The sequence below is a fragment of the Rattus norvegicus genome, chromosome 4 (genome assembly GCF_021556685.1).
Source record: "Rattus norvegicus strain SHRSP/BbbUtx chromosome 4, alternate assembly SHRSP_T2T, whole genome shotgun sequence".
Classification (NCBI taxonomy): Eukaryota; Metazoa; Chordata; class Mammalia; order Rodentia; family Muridae; genus Rattus; species Rattus norvegicus.
The window spans coordinates 20,940,810-20,961,632 of record NC_141537.1 but is presented as its reverse complement, the minus strand read 5'-3'; the positions used below and the strand labels follow the sequence as shown (position 1 = coordinate 20,961,632).

The 20,823-nt window shown below is 38.5% G+C and overlaps 1 protein-coding gene across 4 annotated transcripts in view; it reads left to right on the top strand.

Moving 5' to 3' along the window:
• Positions 1 to 989: 989 nt before the first annotated feature.
• The window catches only part of Pclo (piccolo (presynaptic cytomatrix protein)), a 356,755-nt gene continuing 336,921 nt past the window's right edge, over positions 990 to 20,823 (top strand). For 2 of the 4 annotated variants that reach the window (XM_087659103.1, XM_087659104.1), the window contains exons 1-2: positions 990 to 1,473; positions 6,518 to 7,976. In XM_087659103.1, the coding sequence (XP_087515229.1) occupies positions 1,235 to 1,473; positions 6,518 to 7,976 (1,698 nt within the window). In that variant the 5' untranslated portion in view covers positions 990 to 1,234. 4 annotated transcript variants of the gene reach the window in all.

Sequence of the window (20,823 nt, the reverse complement as noted above, 5' to 3'; positions counted from 1 at the left end):
ATATATGTGTATTAGTTCAACTTCTCACGCTTAACTTTTGATCTCTTCAAGCTCAAAAGATGAGACTTTTTAAATACACTTAATAAGAAAACATTACATAGCAAACCTCGAGTTTCACACCCAGTAATAATTGGAATAATCTTTAGAAGTAAGAAGCATGGTGGTGGGGGTACTGAAAATGTTGGCATCTTGTTGCTAAGGAACTGTGTGATTGAAGTGATATGCCTATTGGGGTTTTCTCTTCTTTTACATTTGTAAAATTAGAAATAATAAAAAGGATGGACAAGGTTTGAAAGCGTGATTTAGAAGTTTCACATAACTGCAACATACTCAAACATCTGTTGTTCCCTTGGTGAACAATTTCCCATGATTTTTTACGTTGGCGTAGCCTATTGAAGAAATAGCGCAAGGTGTAAGCATTCAAAATTCTTACCAGTTTACTAATGTATCACTTCGAAAAAAGTCTTAATCTAATGGTTCTGGGAAACTTCTTTAAGATAAGGGCCATTTCATCTCATATTGGGAACTTTTCTTCAAAAATGAGACGGATCCTTTCTCCTTGATCTTTAGTTACCCGAAGCTTTTCTGGGAAATTTTAAAATCTTTTCACAGTCTTTCGGGGGAAGGGGGGGGGGAGAAAAGAGAGAGAAGGAAAGAAATAGAAACTACAAATCCCAGGAGGCAAAGCTTCAGACATACGCCCTCCTGCTCTCTTCGCCCCCAAATTGAGTTCTCGAAAACTCAGGTTGAGGCATCCTGCTATATGCCTGAAAGAAGTGTCCGCAGTTCGCCCGGCCTTTTAGCACGGCATCATCTGGTGCCTTTAAGTCGGTGCCTAGGCGTCTACGCGCGACGCCACGCAGAGCGGGTGGGCGTGGCAGACATCACCTGTTCGGGGCGACGCACGCGCAGTACGGGCGCGGCGAGGGGGCGGGGCGAGGGGCGGGGCCGACAGAACCAGGCTGGCCGAGCTCTGCTGCTTCTGGGCTGCTCCAGCGCTGAGGAGGCAACCCGGAGGCAGGGTGTGAGAAGCTTCCCTGGCGCTGTCCAACATGGAGGAGCTGACGGCCGCCGGCAAAGCCTGCGGAGCGGACTGAGCTCGCGTCTCTTCTCCAGGCAGCAGGGAGGGCGCGGAGCCTACAGGGCTGGGCAGCCTGCACGCCCCGGGGCGGACCCCGGCTGGCGGGGCTCGGACGGCTACGGGCTTCTGCACCGGGACGTGTCCCGCCGAGCCATGGGCAACGAGGCGAGCTTGGAAGGGGAAGGGCTCCCCGAAGGGCTGGCGGCGGCCGCAGGCGGGGCTGGCGGTTCGGGGAGCGCCCTGCACCCCGGGATCCCAGCCGGCATGGAGGCGGACCTGAGCCAGCTGAGCGAGGAGGAGAGGAGACAGATCGCTGCTGTCATGTCAAGGGCGCAGGGGCTGCCCAAGGGAAGCGTCCCCGCGGCCGCTGCGGAGTCGCCCTCCATGCACAGGCACGCACAGCATGATGGAGAGGTCCAAGCATATATATACCGCTTCCCGTGCACGTATGTGTATGTGCCCGCACGGTGGTACATATATGTCGCCTCCCTTCATTTTATTCTCCCTAATGGGGTGGCGATAAGGCGATCATAAGCTTCTGGATGGGCGGAATAAAAATGATGCAGTGTAGAGTTTCTGGTGGGATAGTCATGGGTTGCATTCTTGGAATTGTGATTTTTGGTTGTGATCCCCCTCCCCTTGGCCTTTTGCAACCTTTTGCTCTAGGTTGGTGTGGAGAGACGCCCTACAGTGTTTTACTAATCTGGAAATCTTCCATTAATACCACACAGACGTGTTGAAAATGGATAGAACTGGGTTGCTTGTTTACCTGTAAGCTTAAACCTCCTTAGTGTTCTGAGGTCTTTTTTCTCTGAGAATGATGTGTAAATATTCTTATAACAATACCCTTATCCCCCTGGAGGTGACTGGTCCTCCCTTTCCAACCTGTCCCCAGAGAACATGAGCTGCCTAGGTGAAAGGATTAGAATAAATATACCTTTTATATTCAGTGAAGGCCCTAAGATATTTTGTGACATTAAACAGATGGTTTGGTCACAGCAGAGCAGGTGCTGTACATGTATTTCTGAATTAGCATATGCTAGTTTAAAAACCGTTGCTCTTTTATAATGCAAAAATGACTTTCAGTTTATAGAACATGTGAATTTGTATTACCTTAAGATTAGGTTTCAATACACACTTAAAAACAAAATAAATGAATGACAGTTATAAAACTAATCTGTGATCTTAACATATTCATCCCCTCTCTAGCTTTTCCTTTTTCCCTTTCTCATTGAATAAGTTGTTTGCTAATTAGAGGGCCATGAGGGTATAATCTCGTTTTCTCCACCTTTGTTGCTGTAAACAAATCCTTTTACTTTACGTCCCTTCCTCAGAAAAAAATATTTATCCATGGTCCTGAAACATCCGTTGAAACAACTGACAGGACGTCCACAATCTTCACTTGAGATACTGAAAGGTGGAGAGCGCTCTGCTTCATAAAGTTGGAAAAGAATTCAGCTAAGCTCCCAGAATGCAAATACAAATGCGTAGTTTTACCAAGTATAATGAACACAGGAGCAGGCTAAATTTCTGAAGGGCAGTGATTTTCTCTTCATATGCACCATCTGAAATGTTGGGAATCTGTCGGGTAAAAAGCCCTATTTAATTTGAAAGAAAACAGTAGCGTTCGAATTAGCCCCCAAATTTGAAATGTACTTATTGCTTTAAAACTAGTATTTTTTTTTTTTTGGCCTTTTTCTTTAATGATTGTAAGATGCGCTGCTTTTCTTTACTTGCTGGAATCCTGACTTTGGAAAAACCTCAAGAGTGCATTCAGTCTGTCGTTTTAGGATAGTGACAGGGAGCAGTGCTTTTATTAGCTACATCTATCATCTTTTCCAGAGGGGCTCATGCAACAGGTCTAGCATGGATGCAAGTGCAAGACTGGTGTTTGCGTTTCCATCTTGCTTCTGCACAACAGATGCTGAAGAAAAAATTCTGCCCGTACATGTGTTACCGGTGTTGGATATGTATTGCAGTATACTTTCAGAGTTTCCCATTACCAACTGGACACTAAGGAATGATTATTATTAGGCAATTTGTGCCCTAAATTGCAACTGGTAATGGTTTGCAAAAGATATGCACGAAGAATTTCTGATTTTTTTGTGACACATGTATATTTTGCTGAAATATCTCCATAAAAGACATTGGGGGAAAATATGCATCTGTATGGTAATGAGTCACTTTGGCCTGTCATCTAGACTTTCAGGATCATAGTCATTAAATACATGTGTATATAGAAAGCCTAAATTATTTCAAATCTTAAGAACCTAAGAGATGTGCATTTAAGAATGGCAGAATTTATCTATTCTACTTTATTTTTGAGAAGTAAGGATTTTCAGGTCCAAGACAGATTATCATATTGATTTTTATATGACTCGTGGCAAATTAATATGCATTTCTTGACCCACGTGTGTCTCAGGTTCCTTGTCTCTAAGGAATATAATAAGGTTTGTCTTACCTGTCTCAGGAAGTCATTTTGAGGATGACCCAAAAGTTCACAGTGTTTTTGTTTTTGTTTTTGCTGGATTTTTAATGATAAGGAGTGTACAAAAGGCATGGGAATCTCAACGCCAGCCATGGAAAACACTCAATATGGCCACAGACACATGTTGTATTATTCATTGTTAGAAATACTTTTAATACAAATTTATATTCCTTTACACATGGATAAGTGCGTGTGAATCCTCCTAGCAGCACCCCCATTACGAGGCTGGAGGCCAGACTTTTTAAAACTAGGTTCACGGCTTTAAGTTATTCTCTTAGTCTGTGAAATCCCATACCCTCGCTAGTATAGAAGTGAATAGACATTTCTAAGGTTATCCTTATTTCTGATATGGAATACTCTCTGTGACTCAGCACTGCCAAATTGTCACTGACTGCCGTGTTACATTTAAAAACATTTCATCATTCCAGCTGTTTCCACATTATTATATTTGCATATGCCTGAAATATCATTTTATCTAAACCAGCCTCTCTACTGACTTATGGAAGATAAGTTCTAATCTGGGAATGGCAATAGTAAAATGAAAAAAAAAAGGAAGTGGGATTAAACAGAAATAACCTCAGTTGGAATCAGAATAAGATTCCAAAAAAAAAAAAAAAAAAAAAAACTCTTCATAATGCTGACCTATTGAAGACCCAGTGATAGACAATTTTGTTACTACCATTCATTTTATTCAAGAACATGTGATTTGAGGTAGCTTACAGAAAAAACTCCTGTGATAAAAGATACAAATTGTGAATTGATGATTTCCTTTAGTGCTCCTTTGAGCCTTCCCTGCTGAGTGACCATCTGCTCAACTGTGTCTTGTTCGGTTGGTTTAGTTCGGTGTTTGTTTTTTTGTTGTTTGTTTGCTTGCTTGTTTGTTTAATATCAAACAATAGGTCAAGTCCAGGTTCTTAAGCGAACATGGGAAGTATCCATTTAAATCTTAGAAAACCTTTAGAAGAACTCAAGAGGCCAAAACCTGATATGTCCATTCATTGGTTTTCACGTTCAGGTACTCACTGATTCATCAAACATTAATGCTCTTCAAGATGCCAGGTCTGATTCTCAAAAGGAAGAGATGAGTGACAAGGGTCCTTCTAGTTACCAGTTCAGTGGATAAGACACCGATTACATTTTACTTCATTCTTAGCAGGACGGTTGTTACGGCAAACAGCTCAGAAAACCACAGTCACTCACGCACCTTTACATCTTGGTCTGGTGTCTTTGTGGGTTTCTTTCTATTTGCCTTCAAAAAAAACTTGAATTTACAAACTGAAAGGAGTTAAAACTAAGTTATGATTTGGGACCAGTCTTTATGGCTATGTAAGTCTTTTCTGGAAGGAACCTCTTTAACACAGCATAAGCTAATTTTTGTGGGGTGTTTATGCAATTATGATATAATATAATAAATATAACGTGTGCCACATGCAGCTTATTTTCAATTTTGGTGTCTTTGTTTTGCTATTTTTGAAGTTCCTTTTTTGTCACTTCCTATGATACATACATGGGGTTAGATGAAGAAACTGTGTCACAAGATACAGATTAAGATAGGTTTAACAGTATTTTCAGAAAATGCCAATTAAATAAAATCAAGAATAGATGTTCTGGCCTTTGTTTAAAGATAATTCTCAAGGACCACATACAAAGGTGCAGTATAGTGAAATTCCTACAAAATTACATATAAGATAGGAAGATCTATAAGGTAATCCTTCCAATGGAGCTTTGCATTGTAACATCAACTGAAAATAGAACGTTTCTAGAAAAATGCCAAACTCCTCATAATCTATCAGTTTGGAAATATTTCGTGTTAGGTACTGTGGCTCTTCTTCCTTCCTCTGGAAAGAAAGGGCATCTATAAAAAAGCATTTGCAATATGTTCAAATGTAAATATGTAGCAGTGATTTAAAAAAATCACAGGGTTTTTGGAAATGACCCTGGAAATAGTTTTGAGTCTTCTTTTTTATTAATGAAAGCTTTGGAAAAATAGTAACATATTTCCTTTTAAAAATTCCTTTCTTGGAAGAACCTTCCCACACTGTTCTATTATTGTTGCCTTAATATTATATAGTGCTGGGATCACTTGAAGCACCTTGCACTTTCCAGGCAGATACTGTACCGGTGAGCTACAATCTACAATACTCTCATTTTACTACACCATATGCATATATAGTAGTGAAAATTATTTTCTTTATGAGTCTTTGCTACAAGTAATACTTTTCCATTTCTTTCACCTCTCTATTAGATCCTGATTTACATGGGAAGGATTAAGAAAGTTCTGAATAAAATTATTAACTAGCACAAAGTTCAAAATTTGTAGCTGTGTCCCTAACTAGCCAAGTTTGATTTGAATAAAACCATGGAATGTGTATGGTAATTATTTCATATTTCAGGAGCTCCCATGTCATTAATTCTTTTTCCATGTTTATTTCAAAGAGAAATGCATGTTTTTCAAATGTAAAAGGACATAAATAAAACAAAACTATTTATCTGGTTTTCTCCACCGTTACAGTGTAGAATTTGTTTAGTTGTACTTTTGTTGTTGACAGGAATGGTTTGTTCAAAATTTAAAGTTTATCATAGTTGTAGAATGTTTTCAAAAAATATAATTGTTTTGTAAAGCTACTTGTCACAGCTCTCTAGCAATGCCAGTGATAATTGTTAAAATTGCCACTGTGCCAATAAATAATGTAATAAACACTTTACGATTAGTAAGTATATGTATATAAGTTTTCATTATTTAACAACTAATCACTACCCACAAAGGATTTTTGCTATATTACTTTGTTGAAATTTTCTACCCATTTAAAATAACAGACAAGAAAACTTTTTCAAGTCAATCTAGGTTGCAACAAAAATTGTGCCTACATGTGTTTTAGTTACAAAAAATCCAATCGTTTTAAATATTGGTTTGATTTGAATTAATTTCCACTATTTTCATTTTCTAGGAAACAAGAGTTGGATAGTAGTCAGGCTCCACAACAACCAGGAAAGCCACCGGACCCTGGGCGTCCCACTCAGCCTGGTCTCAGTAAAAGCAGAACTACGGACACGTTTAGGTCAGAGCAGAAGCTGCCTGGAAGGAGTCCGTCCACGATCAGCTTGAAAGAATCGAAGTCCAGAACTGATTTTAAGGAAGAATACAAGTCTAGTATGATGCCTGGTTTCTTCTCAGATGTTAACCCGTTAAGTGCTGTCTCCTCTGTTGTAAATAAATTCAACCCTTTTGATTTGATATCAGACTCTGAGGCATCCCAGGAGGAAACTACAAAGAAACAAAAAGTTGTCCAGAAGGAGCAAGGGAAATCGGAAGGAATGGCAAAACCTCCCTTACAGCAACCATCACCTAAGCCGATCCCTAAACAGCAAGGACAAGTGAAGGAAGTGATCCAGCAAGACAGCTCTCCCAAGTCAGTATCTTCCCAGCAAGCAGAAAAAGTAAAACCACAAGCCCCTGGCACAGGAAAGCCTTCCCAACAGAGTCCAGCCCAAACACCAGCTCAGCAAGCTAGTCCTGGAAAACCTGTAGCCCAACAGCCTGGATCTGCAAAGGCCACAGTCCAGCAGCCAGGGCCAGCAAAGTCCCCAGCTCAACCAGCAGGGACAGGGAAATCCCCAGCCCAACCTCCAGCCAAGACCCCAGGTCAGCAGGCTGGATTAGAGAAGACCTCATCATCGCAGCAGCCTGGGCCAAAGTCTCTAGCCCAGACTCCTGGTCATGGGAAGTTTCCACTGGGGCCAGTAAAGTCTCCAGCCCAGCAGCCAGGGACAGCAAAACACCCAGCTCAACAGCCTGGCCCACAGACTGCAGCTAAGGTACCTGGGCCTACAAAAACTCCAGCTCAGCAATCTGGACCTGGAAAGACACCAGCTCAACAGCCAGGTCCAACAAAGCCTTCACCTCAGCAACCCATTCCAGCAAAGCCCCAGCCTCAGCAACCTGTTGCCACAAAAACTCAGCCTCAACAGTCTGCCCCAGCAAAACCCCAGCCTCAGCAGCCAGCCCCAGCAAAGCCCCAGCCTCAGCAGCCAACTCCAGCAAAGCCTCAGCCTCAACCGCCCACCCCAGCAAAGCCCCAGCCTCAACCGCCCACAGCAACAAAGCCCCAGCCTCAACCGCCCACAGCAACAAAGCCCCACCATCAACAGCCAGGCCTGGCAAAACCTTCAGCTCAGCAACCTACAAAATCGATAAGCCAAACGGTAACTGGACGACCTCTGCAACCACCACCAACTTCTGCAGCACAGACTCCAGCACAAGGCCTCTCGAAAACCATCTGTCCTCTTTGCAACACCACTGAACTTCTGTTGCATATTCCAGAAAAGGCCAATTTTAACACATGCACTGAGTGTCAAAGCACCGTCTGTAGCCTCTGTGGTTTTAACCCCAACCCTCATTTAACTGAGGTGAGTGCATTAAGTTACCAATCCGAGCTCTGGAAACAAAGCATTGCTGTCCACACATGAGGCCTCCTCTGTTACGTAGGCCAGGGAGAAGTTGTCTCAATCTCTCCCTGTCTTTCTTCATCCTTCCCTCCCTCCCTTCCTCGCTTTTGTCCTTTTCTTTTCCCTGTCAATTGTGAATTTATTTTTATAAAGTATTCTCTCAAATGACAACGCTAACATAGTTCGGAAAGGTTTCTGAAAAGGTGGTGTATAATACAAATATGAATTGAATGTAGGAGCTGAGCTCCGGAATTCACTCGGTGTTTATTATTTACATCATTTGTTGTTTGCCATGAACTGGTATTGCTTCAATTTTATAGCTGATGCTCTCACCTACCAGATTTTGATATCATTGCCATATGGCTTATTTCAGTATCTATCTATCTATCTATCTATCTATCTATCTATCTATCTATCTATCTATCTACTTTATTTATTTATTTATTTATTTATTTATTTATTTATTTATTTATTTATCTAGTTATTTATTTATTGGGACAAGGTTTTCTATGTAGCCCAACCTAACTAGAAATCACATAGTTCAAGTTGCTTCTAACTTGTGGTCCTCATTCTAAGCTTTCCAAATATGGGGATAAATTGGCATTCTCGACACCACCCAACTCTTATTTTGATACTATGAACCGAAATATCGCACTTAAGGAATGCAATGAGTAATTATCTTCAAGTTTCCAAAGGCTTCTTTTTATTATTATCTGGAATTCAGTATTCAACTAGAACATGCCCATCCCCATTGGTGATTCCTCTACACCCAAAGATGACACCCTTCCCTCATTGTTGAGAGTCCCGTATGGGTGAATTCACAGAAAAGAAGTTATTAAAGAGGACTCCTCATTGATGTCTGGGTTTTCAGAAGATGCGTTTATGTCAGCTACCTATATAAGCTGCTTAACCATCAAAAGAAAGGGTACAAAAATGAGGCAGAAGGCTATGGACGTTTGCTCTCAGTACTGATAAAATAATTCTCAGGTAGTCAGAAAGTACTAGCTTAGCATTTAAAGACCTGGAGTAAAATACTATTTTGATTGTTGCTATTGGGGACTAGGGAGAAGAGAATAAATGTCACACTGCGGTGGAAAACCCAGGAAACTCTTTGAATTGAAAAATAATACCATGTTTAATTTTCTGAGTCTGGGTTACTTCACTCAGGATGATTTTTTTTTCTAGTTCCATCTACTTGCCTACAAATTTCATGATTTCATTTTTAAATGGCTAAGTAACTTCATTTTATAAATATAGCATACTTTCTTTATCCTTTTGTCTATTGAGGGTCATGTAGGCTGTTTCCAGCCACTGGCTACTGTGAATAGAGCAGTAATTAGCCTGGCTGAGCAAGTGTTCCTGAGGTGGGGCGGAACACCTTTGGGTATGTGCCCAAGAGGACTATGGTTTGTTTAATCTTGAGGTAGATGGACTCCCATCTCTCTGAAGACCCACCACATTGATTTCCACAGAGGCTGTACAAGTTTGTACTCCCACTAGCAATGGCTGTGCGTTCCCTTTACCCCAGAACCTTCTCATCCCGAGCTCTCACTCATTTTATTGATCTTAGCCATTTTGGTGGGTGTTAAGATGAAATCTCAAAGTAGTTTTGAGTTGTGTTTCCCTGATGGCTAAGGATTTCCTCTTTTGAGAGTCCTCTTTTTACATCTGTACTCCATTTTAAAATTGCATTGTTTTTGACATTTAGTGTTTTGAATTCTTTACATATTCTGGATCCTAGCCCTCTATTGGATGTATAAATGGATAAAACCATTTTGTCCATATGCACTGACAAAATGGCGCTGTCATTTGTCATGGAGAAGCTTTTCAGTTTTATGAGGACCCATTTATTAATTGTTGATTTCAGTGCTTGTGCTAATGGTATTGTGTCAAGAAAGTCCTTTCCCATGTCAATGAGTCAAGACAATTCCCCACGTTCCCTTCTATCAGGTTCACTGTATCTAGTCTTATGTTCAGGTCTTTGATCCACTAGGAGTTGAGTTTGTGCAGGTGATAATTATGAATCTATTTGTATCCTTCATGCTGGCTGCTTCTGTAATTTTTTTTTAATTTGGAGAGAATATAATGCATAGTTGGGAATAGGAAACATTTTAATCTGAAGCCAACATTGTCATAAACGTGTAGATTGGATGTGAATATAGAACTTCTAGTATCTGTTTCTAACCTAGAATATATTAATTTCACACAATTGAGCCTAACATGAAAATATGTTAACAAACCACAAAGCAAACATGTTGTTTAGATATCAAATGGAAACTCTTTTTTTTTAGCTTGCAGAAGCTTTGACTTGAGTAGTTTTATGTTCTGATTGTATTTTCAATAGAAAAATACATGACATGATGACATGCAAATTGTTCTCGTAGTAGGCAGAAGTAACACGAAGATAGAGTAATAATAAAGAGGGAACGTGAACGGAAAAGTGGTTGAAGAGATAGGCGGAGCTTTATAGTCTTTTTTTCATTTGAGGAGGTCTGGTACCTTCTACTCTATAAACAGTGCACTTAGTCCATTTGGAAGGCAGTCGTTAGTGGGCTCTTGGTGCATCGTGTCTGAACACTCATAGATAACTGACAATAGGAAATGAAAAAGTGTGCGATTTAAATATCCCTCAAGGATAGGGTTGTCTACTCTATTTTAATGAAACTGTGTCAATAGTATTAATGGTGATCACTAGTTGTTGTGTTCACTTGGTCATTTTTTGTTTCCTGAATTATTTTAGTTTTGAAACCAAAACTTTTAATGGATTCTACAATCATTTAAATGAGCCATTACTTGCTTATAGAATTACAATAAATAAGAACACAGTATTATGTGTTCTTATCAATGAGGACCAGCATCATATTGTAATTAGGTGTGTGTGTGTGTGTGTATTTCTGTTTGCATGTGTGTGTGTGTGTGTGTGTGTGTGTGTGTGTGTGTGTACATAAAACTTAAAATTTTAGTAAAATTTAATTTGGAGCCATAGTATACTCTTTTGATGATTCAGTGCATGGCTTGAAAGAAGGATGGTATTTTCATTGAATATTTGCATTTGTTATGCTTTAGTGCCAAGTCATAAACTAAAGATTACACCTAGAAATATGTTTCCTTTATTGTTTATATGTCCAGAATTTGGAAGATAGATATTATTTAAATGTCTTATACATGGAAGGCATTCTGCTACATGGTTATAGGATGGACACGTGACTAAAGCATGAATGCTGAACTTATCATGATTAAAACATTAAAACATGAATAAAATATAACAATTAAAATAACATGAAAAATGTACAGATAAATCATGTCTGCACCAGTAAATATGATATGGATTTAGGTGATAAGGGATATGCAAGATTTAAACAAATTTGAGGAACTGTTGAGAAGGAAGCATTCATTTCCAGTGGATAAGATTGAGGAAGAGAATCTTTCCCATGGACTGTATCAGGACAAATACTAGAGAATGTGCAACAGGCTAGGACTTGACTAAGACCGGGACATAGAACAACACCAAGTGTGCTGACAGTATTAAGAGTAAATCAGGGAGCAGTGGGGTGGCTTGGTATATAGAGGCATTAAGCGTACTTGCTGTGCAGGCCCAGTGCTCTGAACTGGGTTCCCCAGATCACAGAGTGGAAGGAAATTACTGACTCCCGAGTTTCCCTCTGATCTGCATATGTGCACTGTGGTATTCCCAGGCACTCTTCTGTAATTCAGCTTAGCCCTCTATGTAGAGTGGAAGGCCGTTGAATTACCGGCCCACTCTGGAGACTGTTGAGATGGGAGCTGCTCCACAAAGATCTTAAAAGCCTCTGGCGGCCAGCCTAGAGCTCTGGAATGGAGAGGAAGTCAGAGCTAGAGCTCTGATGCTCCATTAATGGAATTAATAAGTACAATGCAGGCTTTCTTTGAGTCTGCTTTCTGACACACACAGGACATTTGCTTTCTAATTAGTGACAAATGACTTTTGTTGTTTTTATGAATTTACTTCATCACCATCACTGAATAACGTCAGGCAAGACACAGTTGTGCACAGATTTAACATACTGGATTGTTCTTTAACTCTTCTGAAGTTACACGATGTAAAAAAAATGACTTGTCATTTTCAAAACATTGAGAATATACTAAATATTATTGATGATGTTTAATTTGTTTAATTTTTTTAGAAATTATACATAGCTTTTGGTCAAAACTAGATGTTTAATTAAACAAAATCATGACTACCTTCCAAGATTAAAAAAAAAAGCAACAAAACCAGACTAGACTTTAATATATAGATGTACATGTAAAACTTGTTTAAAGGATGAAACAGAATATGCTTAATAGACTTTAGTAGAAGAAAGTGGTTTCACTAGTCACCTTGTAGTGATGGTCCTGTCATTACTTCTGATTTAAGAGAAACTCTGTGTGTGAATGTATGTGTTTATGTGTGTATGTGTAAGTTAGTGTGCATACATGTTTGTGTGTGCGATTATATAGGTGTGTGTTTGGGTGTGTGTGTGTGTGTGTGTGTGTGTGTGTGTGTGTGTCTGTCTGTCTGTCTGTTCAGAAGGGATTATTAAGAAGTCCCAGAAAGAGAGAGCTATGGTAAACAAGAAGAGACTGCCTGACACTTGTGGTGAAAGAAAGATAGGCTAGCATTCTTCTCGTGGGAGAGAGCTGAAAGAAGTATTCCAAATGAGGAAGGTTGTTTGTTTGTTTGTTTGTTTGTTTGTTTTTAATTGCTTGATGTTTTTAGCACACAGATTTATTTTGCTATTGTTGTTGGCACCTCCAAGTCTAAGTAAAATTGCTACACAATTCACCTTCGTATCCCTTTTAAAAAAAGACCAGCTCACAAATGTTGATCACTTCTCTTATGGCTCCATGTTTTGAGGTATTAAAGTATAGCACCTCCGGAAAATATGAAATAAAACTAGTAATATAAGTTGATTGGGTGAAGCAGTCACAGAAAAAGACGGAAATTGCAAGCAGTTGCAAGGATGAGGAAAAAAACTGCACAATGAGATCTCTGAGATCCTTTGAATCAGTAAATATACAAATGAGGTGGCTTCATTCAGGAAGCATAAATAACGTAATTTATGTGCCTTCTGAGAAAGATTTAAAAGGATAAGGCATTAATGATTATCACACTCAGATTTCAGTGGGCCGACTGGAGCTAAAAATGGTAATGACTTGGAAAACAAAAACCTATCATTGCCTCAGATTAGAGAACAACAAAAGAGTCAGCAAAGTTCTTCAACGACTTGCTAACATCCACTATGCTTCATGGATGTTCTAGATTCTGGACATTTGGGCATGAGCAAACTAGGCTAGAGTTTTTACCCTCTGGGAGGGTATTCTAGTCAGCATCACAAATAACTCAAACATATGGTGCGGCAGATGGTCAAAGTGTTATAAAGAAAACGCACGGCAGGAGCCTGTGTTATATACACGAAAGAGATGGGGGTGAGAGCTGTGGCTTGCTTTCTCTCTTTCAATAGAAAGCTGGTATTTTAGGGTTAGTGGATGACTTGGGTTCTAAGTGTTTTAATGAAGTAGACGAGATAACTCAGTGGGAAATGTGTTTGCAACCCAGCGTGATGAATGGAATTCTTGTCCTGGAACTCATATCTTGAAGGGGAAAACCCAAAAGATGTCTTCAGACTTCTACACTACTACAATGAAATCTGTGTGCCACTATACACAAAATAACTAAGGAACACGGTAAATCATAACTTTAACTGAAGTTCTAATTATTGCGTGTAATTGAATGTGCACAGTGAGAGTGATAAAGAAAGTAGGGCTGCATTTAATAATGTGTAATTCTATGCCATTTTATGAATGAGATCAACTCATTCATAAAATTCCCACTGAATTATTCCTAGAAGTAGGTGGCATCAAGTCATCTTTTGGTAAAAGTCAGTTTATACGCCAAGATAGAAACATAGAGCATTGTAAATATATAACTTAAACATGAAATCTAAACTCATGATGCTACAGCACTATCCACTACAGGCTGTAAAACCAGAAGTTAATGGTGTTGGTTCCAGAGTGCCTGCATCAGCACGGATGAAGACGGCTTTTACTTTGAATGGTACATCTTTTGTACCACTTTTTAAAACTTATATACTCGTGTCCAAACTAAAATCAACACTGGGGTAATCTGAAGAGTTCACTTGATCAGCATTATTAGTTAAAAAAATGTATATGATGTTAAGGGTTTGATAAATTATTTAAATTACATTTTATTTAAAAAAAAAATCTTTAGCCCTGGTGATTGTGCAGAACGACTTTCTCTTACTGCAGTAACTACCTGGATAGTTTGTGAAGAGAGAAGTTTTGTTTTGGTTCACAGATTTGCAGTTTTATTTTCGGATCAGTGGCCTGGTGCTGGGCCTGCGAGGACACAGGGCATCATGGCAGGAACAGGAGAAGGAGCAGAACTACTTGCCTCTTGGTTGGACAGCAAAGGTCAATGGGAAGGCGGGACAAGCTCTTTCACGATCTCCTTCATAGAAATGGTCTTAGTGAGTAGATCATAGGCCCATCCCTGAGTTTCCATCAGCTCTCAGTAGATCCTATTATGAGGACCAGGGTTCGAACATGTGGGCCTCTGGGAGGCATTACAGATGCCAACCATAATAACAATCTAATTAATGAAGTTAGGAGAATTTGTGGTTGTGGATAATATGAGTTTTATAATATTTCAAAATAGCATGTTCACAGTGCTCTTCAGTCAATATCTTTAGTCATTATTTTTTTCACCAAGATTATGTCCTTTAACTAGTATCATGTTCATTTGAAGTCTTAAGAGCAATGACATTTCACAAACCTAAGCATAGGATTTTTGGAAGATACAAGGCATTTGCTTTGCTGCAATGATATAGAAGTTCCTACCTCTTTTACTATTAAAAGTAGAATATCTTCCTTATAACTAATCGACTTTGCCATTAAAATTAGTGTCCTTAAAATGTTTAACTTACCAGAAAGACAAGATTATTTAATTGTCTGTACTATTTAAATATGTTCAAAATATTACACTGAATCCTAATCTTTTAAGCAGTCTCTCTGATCTTTTTTTTCCTTGAATGTTCTGTGTACAGCTTCATGCCGTATTTACAGGCTTAGCCACTAGAAGTAAGCCATTACATTTTGGGTTTTTTGCCTTCTAAATGACTAACCATTTCATATGTTTTTCTGAAGAGTTTTCTTTTCCTATGTTTAGTTGGCTTGTTATGTATTATTACAAGTAGTATTATGGTCCATATAGTTTAGCAATGACAGATGTTGTTCTATGAAAGCAGATAACTAAGGATAATGAGGTCACTTATTGAATCAGTAAATAAGTTTAATGTAGTGAGTAATAGCAACACCTGCCCGTTCCTGTCCTTTGAGAAAGCATGTATTTGTAACATTTTAACTCATGTCAAATATTAATTGCCCTTGACAAGGCAACCTGTTACATACAGATATTTCAAGACTATTTCACTGAAGACAAATGTATAAAAATAATCTACTTTCTGCAAATAATATTAAATACATGGATAGTATTCAGGTGATATGAGGTCCAGTTTTAGCTCTGCCCTCATGCTTGGCGGTAGGAGCATAACTTTATTAGAAATATTAAATTAATAGAACTTTACAATAAACAACGTTTATTTCTGTTGCCTTAAGAAAGATACTGATCTTTCATCGCAAATCTGGGAAATACTAATTTGAGCATTGTATGTTTTAAATGGTTTATTTATTAATTTATTTCAATTTTGACCTTTGGTACTTTCTTGTTGAGGTATTTAAAGTTTAAAATTATATCAGAATTCAAATGGAAAAGCAATTTGAAATATGTAACACTTGCTTATTAGTTAGTGGTAAGATGATTCTGAAAAGTTGAAAACATATGCGATCCCAGATTTGAACTTTAGGAGTTTGAAGTCTTGTTTAACTAAATCAACTCGTTTGTTCTGTTCAAGCCTCTCTCTTTCTGAGTGGTTTGTTTCTTTTTTTTTTTCATTGAGATACCAGACATAATTAAAAGTCACAGTAGGCTATAAAACTAGAACTGTTCTTAAGCTGACATTATGTATACATCTTTTTCTTGTTGTTATTAATTGGTGTAATATTCTCAAAGACAGTAGGGAGTTGCTCCATTGTTGTTAGTTTCATTTGTAGTTAAAAAAAATTCGTCATAAGATTTTAAGTTTATAGTGGCAAACAATTTGCCATCAAGAGTACCTACAAGAATTCAAATTTACTGATCCCTAAAGTTAGCATCTATCTATAGAAGATAACTTTGTCCCTAATTAGATATTAGGCTCTCTAGGCATTCTCTAAATTTCTAAGTTACAGACTACATGTGTATATGTTTATTTTTGCATATCTTCAGTTCAAAGAACTTTCAACTTGTTGACCATTTGGCTTCAGAAAAGCAATTGGTATAAAAACCAAAGCTCTTAAAGAAGGAACCTGTTCTCTTATCTTCCTTTTTACCATTACTGTAGCCTTACTACCCTGATGACTTAATTTCTCTTCTTTCAGAAGGCAGAGAGCTTTCACTTTGAGCCACTTTACCAACCTTTAACAATAGAGATTAGGAAGTCAATAACTGCTTATCTCCATAATACCATTTGGAATCCAGAAGAACAGACAATAAATTAGCAATTTAAGATGGAATTTTGTTTGTAAAGTAGAATATATATGAAGAGAGAGGGGCAGAGGAGGTAGAGGCAAGATCGAGGGAGAGAGAGATGGGGAGAGAGACTCCCTAAATGTAAAACAACTTACCACTATTGTGGTTATTTTCATTTTATTTTTATTTATTCACTTTACATTCTGCTCCCTGCCACTCCTTCTGGTCACCCCCACCAATAATCCTTTCTCCCCCACCCCATTCCCTTTGCCTTCTAGAATATAGAGGCTCCCCCTTTGTTCCCCCCTCCCACTGGCACATCAAGTCTCTGTAGGGCTCATCATATTGTGTTTTTTCTAATAAAAAGTATTAACTATAAATTATATTTCATAGAAACATGTTCACATCATTAATCTATCACTTAGAAGTTTGGCTTCTATACTTAAAATAAATTTCAGCAACACATTCAATTCATGTAAAACAAATGCTTTAGTTGGCAAGTTTCTTCATAATAAGAATTCTTTGTATTGACTGGAAAAAAAAAAGCAAACACCAAACTTCACTCCAGGTTTCCTCTTGCTCTGTTATATTGATAGAGGAATTTTAAACATTATCAAAATAGAATGAACAATAATGAAAATTTAGATTGAATTTGTTTGAAGCAATGGCCGAGTAATGTAATGCCCATGAATCAGGATTTAAATCCCCACTCCCCTAAGATGTGTCTGTGAAATACGTGTTTATACACACCTGTGAAAAGAGTCTTTTAAAAGTTCCCTTAGGGAAATGTGGATTTCTTTTTACTTAAGATTTAGTATATTTTTAGCATTTTTGGCATCTTATAAACTGTAGTTTTTCCTTTCCAAGCCAATGCACACAAGGTGACTGGCTTAATTTCCTAGAGCTTCTGGTTAAGTTCTTAGCAAGTATTTGAGTTCATACTTGGTTTTTTTTGTTTTTTGGTTTTTTTTCCCCTCCGTCCAAGAGACTTTAGATCTATTTCACTAGTGTGACATTTCTTTTTTTTTAAAAATTAAATTAAGTAATTATAACGTAATACAATAAGCTAGACTTGTACAAACATTGTCTGATTGGAGCCACTGCAGTCATAAGCTGTAAATCTTGGAGCTTGAGGCTCGTGGTTGCTAATCTGCTGAAGCATAGAAGCTTGAGAAACTGCCTAGAAGTTTCAGTTATAACATATGTTCAGTTACTGATAAGACACCCTCCTCTTCTTTTATAACTGTGGTAAACATGGGCTGCCTTTCACAGCCCTGTGCTTACTGCTACAGAGGCACTGGAACCTGGGAGAAAATGGAGCCTAAAAATGAGGCAACCTAAGTCTCATTCAGTAGCCAACTTTATTCAGAGCGTCAGACAATTTATACCTTGCGTGATAGAAAAGTTCCCTGAGTTAAGCTCTCAAGGGTTCAAGCTGTGTATAATCACAAGGACAAGATGTTCTCGGTAATAAGACATTTATCCACAGAGGCATATAAAAGATAGTGTAAACATTTAATTGAATAAGAGCACCAAGCAATAATGGATAATCTGAAGTAAATTCGTTGCTATCTACCACACGTGGGACACACAAAAGCATAACCAAAGGACAGCTCCACATTTTGAAGAAACTGAGGTCACAAGACGCTCAGCTTATTTCCTCTCGGAGTTTCTCAGAAGCACTTAGGGTTCCCTTCACAGGATGCCATTCTTGGACCGTCTTCTGACAACCATATACTTAGATATTGTAAAAGGTGCTTTAGTCAGTCCGCTTTCCTTGTTTTAGGCAACAGCGATGAACATTGAAACATGCTTTTACCATTTGAAGCTGCTCGCAAGGCTATCGTTAGCATCTGGTGAATGTTGTTTCGGTTTATTAATACAGAAGTGCACACTTAGCATACTTATCGCAAATGACAGTCGTAGCTGCTAAATTATTCAGCAGAAAACTTCAATCCACAGTTTAAGGGAGGCAACATCCAACTCCTTTATGTCCTAAATAAAGATTTTTACCAAGCTACCGAGAGTAATATCACAGTTCTGAAGAATGCCATTACCTATATTTTAATCGAAATAAATTATTCACTGATATGCATAACTAAAGATTATGAGCCATCAGCAGCCAAACTGCTGCTGGGTGTGAGCGTCTCTGTGGGAGGCCCGTGTCATGTGCTCTGGGCAATCCTTGAGTAGCAGCAAGCATGACATGACGTGCTCTTAAACTGGAACTTGTACTCTTACTTGGAATGTTACAGTTTTTAGACCTGCTGCCTGGTTCTATTGTATTTTTTTCCTATGACATTCAGAATTATGTACACTTTTCGATATATATTTTAAAATAAATTGAGATGTAGGGAAAACTTTGTAATAGTTTACCATTAAAAAGACCCAAGATTTACCTATTAACCAACACAGACAAGAGTAAACATGGTAAGTAAAGTGTAAAGATAGGAGATTGAGAAACAATTGCGAACGACATTTAAAAATTAGAAATGCAAAATTTCAAGTTAGTAATTAAGGACTGACAGACTTCAGTTTTTGGAACAGGAAGTGGTATGTGAAGTTGCCCAATGCATTGTTGAAGATGAGGTACATTTAGGTAAAGATATGTTACCTCACAGTGGACAGAATCACAAGCTTGGGTCAGCCAGGGAGGTTGAGAGTACCCACTTGCTGGAGTAGATGGTGCCTATGATTTGCAGAAGGATTCACTGTAAAGGAAAAGAATGAAAGATTTTATTGTACAAAGTCATGATGAAAGTATGGTTTAAGAAAAGCAGGCCAGCAGTGACTATGAACACCAGAGTGTATCCGTCCCTACAGAGGCTATGAACACCAGTGGATATCAGTGCCTGCATTGTTGTTTTGATGTTCCATTATTTCAAGGACAACAGTCATCTAAGTTGAGCAGACCATCCATTATAAATTTTAGGTGAATTTTAAGCTTATGTCACTGGAACTTTCTTTTTGTTGCCTCTGCTGTTTCGTAGGGTATTGTTTGTTTATTTTAACCATTGTCGTGTTGAGAGGTTTACATTCTATACCAAGGCTAAACACATTAATGTGATAGTCACAATTAGATCTCTGTAGTGGTTTAAATCAGACACTGATCGTCCTCAAACCATAGCCAGAGAAACTAAAACTTTTGTATTTCCGAGGTCTGATACAGGGGCTCAGCAGAAAGGGATCTTGAGCCTGTATTAATGAGGGAGGTTTATTGGGTTATTATGTGTAGATCTTTATTAATATACACAGTGACTGGAGCAGAAGCACTTTCTGACCTCTACCTTACCCGCATTTATGTAGCTTATTAAGCCAGGAGACTGAATGAATAACACTTCTGTGCTTTTCTTTTAGCCTCCCATTCCACAGGGCTAATTGAGTTAGATTAGTTTATTAAATAAATGCGCCTTCATATCTTTTATTTCATTTATGGATTTTCTATAAATTAGCCTGTCGGGAAGTTAAAGCTGACTAATTTGCTATTTGTCTTGTATAATCTAGAATTTTAGGACATTCAGCTTGAGACCGATTTAACCATGCTGTAGTCTTTCCTCTTAATATGGACATAGTGCATGTAAGAGCACTTCTAGGATACATTGGTTGAAATCTTCTGCAGTACCAATGTTCATTATTCTGTTTTCAAATAGATGTAGATGATGAAAATGTACCATCATGGAGGGGTACTGCTCGTGACAATGAACCTGGGAAGTTAGTTACATCTCTGTGAAAGCAGGAAGAAGCAACTGGGACTAATATGTTTCTTTTTAGAAATTATTAGTTCTTCAGGAATTTCATACTGCATTCTGTTATATTTCCTAGCCCAATCTTCCCAGGTTCATTCACCTTTCCCACCCACCACTTTGTTGCTTTTGGTTTTTTAGCTGTAGTGTCTGATGTATGATGCCAACATATTCTTGAATGTGGCCACTCACTGGAATATGGTTGACTTGTAAGGGGCTACTCTCTTAAAGGAAACTGATTCTTCCTCTCCTAGCAGCTATGTCACAATGTCAGTAGCCAGGAGTTAGAGGTAAGTTTTTGTGACTATCTCCTCCCTCCATGTTCAGATTTAGTCTGTCTTAAGCTTTCACAAGTCTTGTATATGTTGTCACAACCAAGTGCCTATGGCGTCCAAAGACTCCTTTTCTTTATAGTCATCCATGGTCATCTGACTCTTTCCCTCCCTTCTTCAGTGACCTC